This window comes from Mesoplodon mirus (genome assembly GCF_964341445.2).
Source record: "Mesoplodon mirus genome assembly, chromosome: 19".
Classification (NCBI taxonomy): Eukaryota; Metazoa; Chordata; class Mammalia; order Artiodactyla; family Ziphiidae; genus Mesoplodon; species Mesoplodon mirus.
Window position 1 is genome coordinate 45081194 of NC_138995.1, and position 10612 is coordinate 45091805.

The following is a 10612-nucleotide window of genomic DNA, read 5'->3' on the forward strand; positions in this document are numbered from 1 at the left end:
TGAGTTTACGTGGCTTCTTCAAAGTTCTTTAATGCTTCAAACATCTAAAACTCAGATGTGTGTTCTTGGATCTGTTCCTAATTTGATCTTTGACCTTGGTCAACATCATAATATATCTTTTGCTAATTTTTCTCCTTTTAAAACTGTAGCTTTAGATGCTGTTTTTGGAAGAAAGAGTGAATATAACCTAAGCATATGTTAGCCATTCATTATATGTTGGCTGCAGGGGCCTTCTATACACAGGTCGTTTCCAGGTTCATTTAATAGCTTTCACTTGCCAAGGATTGGGTGTGTGTTTGGGTTTACTTCTATAAAGGCAGTGGTTTTCTAGTGTGCTGTAAAGTGTTATAGTAGTGAAAAATTTTAGAGTATTACAGAAATGGTTTATAATTTGCTACTATAGAAAACTTTTAACATTTATTTTGATTATTAAAGTTCATATTTTAGTAATTAACTCTGAAGAGAACTTGTTAGTTGAAATAGAGGTGAGTTTAGAAGCTATATTCTAGCCATACTATATACTGGCGTGGCATGACAAGTTATAGCTTGTGGCTTTGGAAGGTGAAATAAAGGAGACAGATATTAAAGTTAAAGAGCTGAAAGACAAGTTAAGATTTTTGTTTGTGGTGACCATTGAAAGATGTATGTATTTTGTAAGTCTGAAACATAAAACTTGTTAATACTGCTTTATCAATAATAGTTACAGAGAATAGGCTATGAAACGTAATTTTGATATTTTCAGATTTAGAAAACAATTCTGTAAATTTGAATATATGATGGAGGTCATCTGTTAGTACCATATCTCGTAACAGTATTGTAGACTTCCTCCTGTTGCCGTCTTTAAAGCTTTAATTTGCTTTATAAAAAAAATTACTTTTTTCAAGTGAAAAGCTGATAGGTTTGCGTTCAGATTTTATCCATCTCCTGCCTCACGTGAGGATTATAAATAAGATAAAGCAATTTAAAAAGTAGAAATATTCATATATAAAATTATAGTAGAATTTTTCAAGGATTAGGCTCCATAGATTTCTCCTAGGGTATTCCTGTCTGGCAGTGCCTTAGAGTTGAAAGTATCCTGTGACAAGGCTTTTATGTGTTAGTTTAGTAACTAAATTCTCTTGAGTAAGGATGGAAGATGGGTATTACTTGTGTTGAATTTTGCATTACAGCTAGAGTGCATTGTGACCATTTCTGCTTATGCATTTTTGAAGCTTTCAAGCATCTCTTCACAGTCTTTAATATGCTTGTGAATCCTCTGGGGCTCTTGTTAAAATACAGATTCTGATTCAGCAGGTCTGGGGAGGCCCTGAGAGTCTATACTTCTGAAATGTTCTCCAGGGATGCCAGCACTGCTGGTCCTTGGACTACACTCTTAAGTAGCAAGATTCTAAGAGACATACATCCTTGGCGGTCTACTGTTTGGCTTAAAAATCATGCCCCCCTCTTTCTCAACAACCCCTCACCCCAAGAGAAAATCTTATTAAGTCTAGGTTTGTGCCTTTTAAAAATTGGCTTTTAACAGCCTTTTTTTTTTTTAATAGCAAAACACCGAATTGCTCATAAACCTCACTCCAAACCAAAAACTTCAGATATTTTTGAAGGAGAATTCTCAAATGATCTAAAATCCAAGGATCTGCTTGCTGATAAGGAACTGTGGGATCGACTTGAAGAATTAGAGAGACAAGAAGAATTGCTGGGTGAAGTTGATATTGATAGGTACCTAATGACAAAATACCTTACACGCATTTCCTTATAAAATATGTGCTGATTGAAGAAAATACGGAAAAGCATGCTATACTAATATATCAATAACCCTACCACCCTAAAATACATATTCTCTAGAATATTTTCTTTTAAGGCCATGTGTTCATGCACATGCCAGTGCATGTGTGTGTACAGAAATACACAAAATCAATATTCCTATTTTTTATTGTAAGGTTTCAGCCCTATTTTGTATAATAAAGTAAGATATACCCGATGCTTCACTTTTAATAATTATGGATGCTTTATATATTATATTTTAAATGATTTGTTTTTATACTGTAGTCAAGATAATGCTGTATGTTTGAATGACTTGTTAAAAAGAAATATGTGCATTCAGTTTAAGTTTGTTGCTGTAAAATGTTTATCCTTGCTTTCCTTTGCAAACTTCTGCTTATTGAGCAGGTAATTTGTAATCTGCTCAAGTAGTTAGATATGAAAAACTTTACCAAATTGCCATTTGAAATACATATTAGCACTCACTCAGAATTATCAGAGTGCTCAATGAAAACTGTTACTATAGAAGTTCCTATATTATTTTGCTTAAATGATATGCAGAATTAGTTACTGTGAAAAATAAGACATGAAGCACAAAGGATATTTTTTTCACTACCGTTTCACCTATACTTAGATCTTTTTGATTAACTGATACTGTTTAATTTTTGTAAATCAGTTTTTAATCTTATGATTTTCTTGGTCACGATTCTTTTTCTACTTTTGCGTGATGTTATTTCAGTTCATTGCATTTTGGGTTTTGTTATTTTTATAAGGTCCTCAAATCCTTTGTAGAATGAAGCATGAGAAGTGTATGTGTATAAATCATGTACATATGTAGAAATCTTTTATTTTTTTAAATTACAGTAATACATGCTTATAAAATATTTTGATTATAGAAAGAGAAAAGAATATGTTATAGTTCTGTGGTTGTAGTTTCTGGTCTTTAAATAGAGATAACATATTCTCTGTGATTTCTTACAAATTTATGATTGTATTATTTGTATGGTATTTTATTGTATATGGCCAATATCCTCCTTGCGAAGATAAAAAAAAAATCTACTGTATTCTACTTATGTTTGAATAACTACAACATATAGAATTAGCATAGAAACTATTTTTTGTTAATTCATTTCAAAACATTTTATTAGCCTAGAAATCTAGTTTTAAAATACCTTATGCAAAACCTTAGTTTTTACCCTTTGAACTTAAGTGCAAATTAGAATATGTAAAATTCTAGTGTGTCTGTTTGATCTTGTTAATTTTCTTTTTCTAGTAAGCCTGATACTGTGATTGCAAATGGAGAAGATACGTCCTCTGAAGAGGAAAAGGAAGATCAGAACATAAATGTGAATATGATGAATCAAGTAATGGACTCTCTCACTCCCAGCAATTGTTATCAGAATGTTACAAATTCAGAACTGTTCAATGGTCAAGTGAATAGTCAGTGGAACTGTTCAGTGAATGGTTCAAATTCTTATCACAATAATGAAGATGAAGAAGATGATGATGATGATGGTGGTGATAATGAAAATGACCATGATATCTTAGGGGCTGAAGATAATTCTATACCAACAATATATTTTTCTCATACTGTCGAACCTAAGAGGGTTTGTATACTTTTAACTTTACTAATCTTTCATATAATTTGAATATTAGAGATCATCTATGATATTCTTTAAAAGAACAATATTAACAGGGATTAATATTGTTTATAGTGCCAAACAAGAAAACCATCTTTTGCCTCTTTCTCTGACCAATTTATCTAAAAAGAAAAAGGAAAAAAAAAGTCTAGATAGTTCGCCGGTATTGGTCCGTTGTTCTCTGAAGCCACAATAGAATTTGAAATTTGGGGGTCTGGAAGGAGATGAGTTTGAGGACAACTACTGTAACTCCACCTGTCCTTCATTCAGAAATCTTTCTTAAGAATTCTAGAGTTAATTTGGGCATTTTGGTGTATTTAAGACGAAAGTGACTTGCATTAGTTAAATTTTTAATTATATCAGGTTGTTTCTATGTGGGCATAAAATGAATAGGAGCATCATGAGCAAAAAAGGAAAGATTTAGAAAGAAGTAAAAATTAATTCCATTTCTCACAAATTAAATATAAACATCTCTGGGTGGTAATCATGATTTTAGAATTTTGGTATTTTAGAGCTGGGGGTTACTACAGAGAGATCTTCTAATACAGGTTTTTAAGTTTTCTTAGTATCAAAAGACTTTTTGTTCCCTCCATACTTATTGTAGAATACCCAGTTTTAAAATCCCAGATCAAAGCAGGTTGGATCTCACTGAAGGAAGGACCTTAAACTCATTCCCTTGCTCTCTTGGCCTCATAATACTGCTTTAAGGAGCTACCGGGAATTTCATCTTTCTAATTTGTCTTTCTCAAGAAAACTTAGGGCCTAGAAGACCATAGAGCTAGTTAGTAATAAAACAGGGACTCCTTTTTCTCAGTTTGGTGCTTTTTTTTTTTTTTTTTTTTTTTAACCACAACAAGGTACCCTTGCAGGGTTTGCCTGTATCAGAGGTAAGGGTCTGTGGTAGCAGTCTTAAATGCCTGAGATAATTATTTAATGAAAAGTGTTTAAGACATACTTGCTATTTCTTAGGTCAAGATTTCCCTGCTCTAATGTGAAGTGAAATACTTATATGTTTTTTTAAAATATATATTCTAATACTTCAGACTAAAAGGAGCATCTTGGAATTCTTTGGAAAAAATTGACCTATTAGCCAGGAAAAAAGTTTGATTTGTGATTCTCTTTTCAGGCTTTAAATTAGTTTTCATTTAGATAAAACAGGAAGAATAAATAATATTTGCAGGAATGTTATGGGGAATAGCAGTCATTAATATGGAAAGATGGTATAAATGCCGAGTAGGGATAGAAGAATAATGTATTAATCCTGAACAGGGTTGATTTTTATTTTCTGGTCCTTAAATTTTTAAAAATTAGAGATATTTTAAAAATTCTAAGTAGTTAAGCATTATTTAATATTGTTTTTATGACTTAAATTTTATATTCTTACTGAATATTTATTTTGGTGCTCTTTGTTTTGAAATGCATGATTTAAGCCAAAAACTTAAATCAAAATAATGGGTGATGTGAAAGCTTATAATAATCTAGCATTTAGTTTGTATGTATTTTGCTTTCTGTATAATAATAAAGTCACTGATGACTAGAATTGGTCACTTAAGGTATAATTTAATACTGTAGAAGTATGATAAGGACTTGTTAGCCTTAGCTGATAATGCACATCATTTCAGTGTCAAAAAATGTAAACTGCCTCTATTACTATTATTTCTTAAATTGTAGAGTTTATTGGTTTTAGTTTTGGCCTTGATTTCTCAAAAGGATCATAATTTTTTGCTGTGAAATTTTTAGGTACGAATAAATACTGGAAAAAATACCACTTTAAAATTCAGTGAAAAGAAAGAAGAAGCCAAACGTAAGCGAAAGAACAGCTCTGGCAGTGGTCATTCTCCCCAAGAGCTGCCTATGATCAGGACTCCTGCTGACATTTACAGGTGAGTGGTACTCACAGATAGCAGAGCAGTCTGCTCTTCCCTTCTCATTTTTTGCAACTGAGTATATACAGGAAAAGGTTGCTTGTAACACAGAAGGCTCTCACTGAAAAGTGAGGTATTCTGACAGAGTTAGCTTAGTGTTTTAAAGGCTCTCACAGAAGCTGCTGAGCCCCACCACAGCTTCTCAGTTCAAAGCAATTGGAATGTTGCTTGGTTTTTTGCTTTTGCCCCTCTTTGCCAGTGCTTTTAAAACATTCCTAATCTAGTCAAAAAATGTTGTATGTTAACTTTAGAATGAAAGTTTGTGTTTCTAGTGTGCTGGGGCAGCACTTTCCTATCACAGTATGACAGTGCTTGGCATGTGCTTTACCTTTCCACAGAGTCGAAGTTAAGTATGCTATTCCAATTTTTTGTTGTATTGTTGAGAAAGCTATCATTTGAAAATACCTACTGTTTTCGTGACACTTATTTGTAAAATAGTGAAAATTGCTAAATGACTTCTGAGAAGGTCTAAAATATATGTAGAATTTCGGCAAATCATGCTGTTGTCACCCAGAGCATGTGTATAAATAAACGGCTGTATTTTATTAGGCCAAGCAATAATAAAAGTAATGTAAATATGTCATTCGAGGCTACAAAACTACAGTGATGGTGAAAATTTTGGATAAGTTTGAATAAAACATTTCAGATTAATTTCTAGAAAAGATTTTTTTAAATCCTTATAAATTTATCCTCAGTTTTATGAGTTAACTAAAGAGTATATATTTTTTGATATTATAGAGTCTTTGTTGATATCGTGAATGGAGAATATGTCCCTCGTAAGTCCATCCTGAAGTCTCGCAGTAGAGAGAACAGTGTTTGCAGTGATACCAGTGAAAGCAGTGCTGCTGACTTCGATGATAGACGGGGAGTCTTGAGGAGCATTAGCTATGAAGAGGCCACTTGTAGTGATGCTAATGAGAGCATTTTGGACGAGGAACAACAGGAAAATCATCAAAAGAAACTTCTGCCTTTATCAGTAACACCTGAGGTATGTGTGTATCTTTAACTCTTTATTTTATATAGTATCTTTGACAATTTTTGTGAGTTAAAAAGGTGGTGGTAGCTCCATTTCAAAGGGGTATGCAATTCATTCTCCCCATTTTGGAGTTGAAAAGATTTTTTAAATATTGTAGCTGCTGTATCTTCCAGGTATGGTCTGGAAATCATTAATCTTATTCTTAAGTTATTTTATATAATTATTTATTGAAGTTAATCAACAGAGTAATGGCATTGTTTATCTTGTAGCTTCTTTAGTTCATACATACATTTAGTCTCAAAAGTCATAGATCATAATTAATTAATTCTAGGCTTGTACTTTTTTTTTTTTTTTTTTTTTTTTGCGGTACGCGGGCTTCGCACTGTTGTGGCCTCTCCCGTTGCGGCGCACAGGCTCTGGACGCGCAGGCTCAGCGGCCATGGCTCACGGGCGCAGCCGCTCCGCGGCATGTGGGATCCTCCCAGACCGGGGCACGAACCCGTGTCCCCTGCATCGGCAGGCGGACTCTCAACCACTTGCGCCACCAGGGAAGCCCAAGGCTTGTACTTTTTTGATAATTAATAATTTATAAAAAATTAATAGTCACCAGCAAACACAATATAGGTATTATAATAAAGTAGTTCAAAATGAAACTATTACCACTCTTGAAGTTCTGTTTCTGTGAAATAGGAATTTTAAAGTATCTTAATTAGCATATGTATTTCATTTTTGGCTAGAATTTTTTTTTTTTTTTTTTTGGCTGCACCACACAGCATGTGGAATCTTAGTTACCCGACCAGGGTTCGAACCCGTGCCCCATGCAGTGGAAGCATGGAGTCTTAACCACTGGACTGCCAGGGAAGTCCCATGTCTAGAAAATTATTTAGCAGCTTATTTTAAATAAATTCCACTAGATCAGACTTATAGTCATTTTACGCTAGTTCAAGTAGCAGATTGTACTTTTCTCTTTTAAATGCTTTGGTTGAGTTAAAGAAAAAATATATACATGACAGATAATTATCTATAGTCCTATGTGTTGGCTCGTGCCAGTGAAATTTTTAACTCTTTGGAATTGTGGAACCATTTTACAATCTAGTGAGAGCTGGAGATCCTCTCCTCAGCAAAATGAGTGCACACACATATACTCTTACCAACCATGTTGCACATAGTTTTGTGTGTGGGGAAAGGAGGGGTATTGGGAGATACAAAATAGGAATGTTATGGTTTCCATTATACCCAGACTTGATATTTTTTTACTCTTATGTTTGGTGGGTATTTTAGATTTTTAATTTAAGGAGTATTTAGGGGCTTCCCTGGTCGCGTAGTGGTTGAGGGTCCGCCTGCCGATGCAGGGGACACGGGTTCGTGCCCCGGTCTGGGAAGATCCCACATGCAGCGGAGCGGCTGGGCCCGTGAGCCATGGCCGCTGAGCCTGCGCATCTGGAGCCTGTGCTCCGCAATGGGAGAGGCCACAACAGTGAGAGGCCCGCATACCGCAAAAAAAAAAAAAAAAATTAGGAAGACTGGGGAACTCATACCCATATCAAACTGATATACCCATTTGTGTACAAGTCAAATACATATAAAAATATATATCTTTGTATATGAATAAACATATGTAGAACTTCTGTTGCTTTTGCTAAATAGTCCCTAAGTGGTACTGATTGTACTAAATGGTAACTGGGGATGAAGGGGTCATTGGTAATTAGGAGCAATATGTATGATTAGAATATTCTCCTTCCCTTCTTCCAATATAATGATTTCAGTTGACCTGGAGAGTATCTTAACTTATTTAATAGTCTTCCCTACTGTTAGAAAAACAGGTGGTAGACTTTTGCTGTTTTTAAGTATCTGAAAATTAGGTTTTTGTAAGGACTTAATATATTGTGGTATAGCTAGAGCTCAAGTCTGGAACTTATTTTCATTTCATCCTATTTAATAGCTTTGCATTTTGTATTGAACTGTTACAGTTAGCACCTAGATACTATAAATTTTTTAACATCAAAATAAATAGTTTATGGTATTATGGCAAGTACTTTGAAAGATATCTTTTTTGATATCTTTAAATGTTAAAATATTCTGTTTTTCAAAAGCATTTTTAGTATAATAAGAAGACTCTGTGCTCATCGTGGTAAAATAGAATTTTTAGAAAAGTAGACTTTGAATTTCTTTTAAGAGCTGGACGCCACCCAAGGTCTCAGAGTACTGTGGGAGGGTCAGGGCATTTTTGGTTTTTGTTTCTTTGGTTGGGCAAGGTGGTGGAGGTTGGCTTTTTAAACTATTCAAGTGATACATTGTCATTTTGTACACTTGGTAGACAAAGTCAAGCTAAATATACATGTTTACATGTCAAATTTTAGTTTGTATGTAATGAGTCTTTAGAAAATGAAAGTGAGGGGGTTTCAAATACTAGAAATCTTGGGGAAAAAAATAATAACGTCTTGATTTTGATAGATCTGTACATAAAAAGACATAGAAAGACATATCTTTGGTTTTATTTCCATCATTTTGTATACATTACATACGTATATTACATACAGTTGACCAGAGTAAGTCCAGCAAACATCTGGTTGAAATTAAAGAATCATTTTTTGTGGTGCCTTGATTTCTCTCATTGAATTAATTGTATGAAAATTTGAGACTGATACTTACTTCCACTAGCACCAGCACTTTCAATTTTCAGTTCCCACTGATCTCAAATAAAAATGAGGCAAGATGCAATAAAATACTCAAATAATTGCATGAATGAACACCACCTAAGAGATGTCACTGCTGCTGAAACGAAGCTCTTGGCTCACAGGCAGCATGGCCACCATAGGCTAGCTCATTCATCAGCTGATGTTTGACACCCTAATAGAATTCTTAATTTTAATACATTATTTTTCACAGCATGGTCTGGATATAAATGGAATGTATGAAAGCTGAGGACCTTTTATTTACCCATTTTTAAAAAATCCCATGTGAACATGTTTTTTACATTTTTGTTTTCTTGCATGTGTACTATTAAAAAATCTACTTATATTTGGTGGTGTAATTAAGGTATATTTTAATGGTACTTGATTTCTATGAGCAATTTGTATTTTGATGTTATAGTTCTATCAAAAAAATCTTATGAATTTACTTCTAATGAAAAGAAATGTCTAATTGGCAAATACAGGATAAAGATTTTGTGGGCACCTTATTTGCATTTTATTATCATAATCTCACTTTTGTCTTCCAGGCTTTTTCTGGAACTGTAATAGAAAAAGAATTTTTGTCACCTTCCTTAACACCACACCCAGCCATGGCTCATCCTGTGCTACCCACAATTCCAGAACGAAAAGAGGTTCTGTCAGAAGTATCAGAAGGAACTACAAAGAGGGTTTCAAAGTTCAAAGCTGCCAGGTTGCAGCAGAAAAACTAGGGCCTGCCTAGGAAATGGGAGTTTACATCCTAAAACCTAGTTTTGCAATTGTTTAGAATATATATAGCAAAATATGTTACATGTAATTTGAAATAAGCCATCCTGAGTTAATTTGACAGCAAGTTCTCTTACTGTTATCAATGGTGTTAAAAAGAAATCAAAGTAAATATTTAAATACTTTAATATTCAGCTTGTTTTGTTAATTCTCTGAATACTGTCAACACTCTTGTTTAAGTTTGCCTTATGAAGTAGTGGCAGCATTTTGAATTATTTTTCAAAGAATACTGTTCATATGCATTGTTTTTGTGTTTTGAACTAAATACTGGCAGTTTTGTACCAGCTGTGATATTGTGCATACCATATGGACCATTTTAAAGAAACTTTTAAAATTTCAAATAGATTCAACAGTTATATTACTTGCTTTAGCATTTTAAAGGCACTTTAAAAAAATCTACTTCTTGTAGGTTTTGCAGCTAGGTGGCTATTTAAAAAATCTCTCCCTCTTTGACTGTCATTCTGTAATCTCTAAGACAGAAAGCTGCATGTACCCAAGGGAAAGTTTCTTTGATTGGAAGAATGGTATTTTGTAAATTTTTTTTAAGTAAAAATTTTATGAAACTTGGTCTCTAAAATGTTGTGAACTTTATGATTCAGAATCAAATATAGAAATGTCTTTGATTCATATATATGTTACATGCACCACACAATGGATCCTTGAATTCTTACAATTCCATAGGCAGTTCTTCCCTAGTGTGTGCAGTTTTAACTGGCATTATATTTTGGGAGAGAAGGAAAGGTTGTCTAGATGATAAAAATAAATAAATAAATAAATAGATAAATAAATAAAATTTTAAAATAAGAAATTGTATGTTTTAATCTCCCAAACATTTTCATTCTTTAAGGTTACTTT

At 33.4% G+C, this 10612-nt stretch overlaps 1 protein-coding gene across 1 annotated transcript in view; it reads left to right on the top strand.

The window, feature by feature from the left end:
• The window catches only part of URI1 (URI1 prefoldin like chaperone), a 65071-nt gene extending 54737 nt beyond the window's left edge, over nucleotides 1-10334 (top strand). The window contains exons 7-11 of the mRNA XM_082605981.1: nucleotides 1542-1716; nucleotides 3032-3365; nucleotides 5139-5281; nucleotides 6062-6311; nucleotides 9520-10334. Coding sequence (XP_082462107.1) covers nucleotides 1542-1716; nucleotides 3032-3365; nucleotides 5139-5281; nucleotides 6062-6311; nucleotides 9520-9702 — 1085 coding nt within the window. The 3' untranslated portion in view covers nucleotides 9703-10334. The remainder of the gene's footprint in view (nucleotides 1-1541; nucleotides 1717-3031; nucleotides 3366-5138; nucleotides 5282-6061; nucleotides 6312-9519) is intronic.
• The last annotated feature ends 278 nt before the right edge of the window (nucleotides 10335-10612 follow it).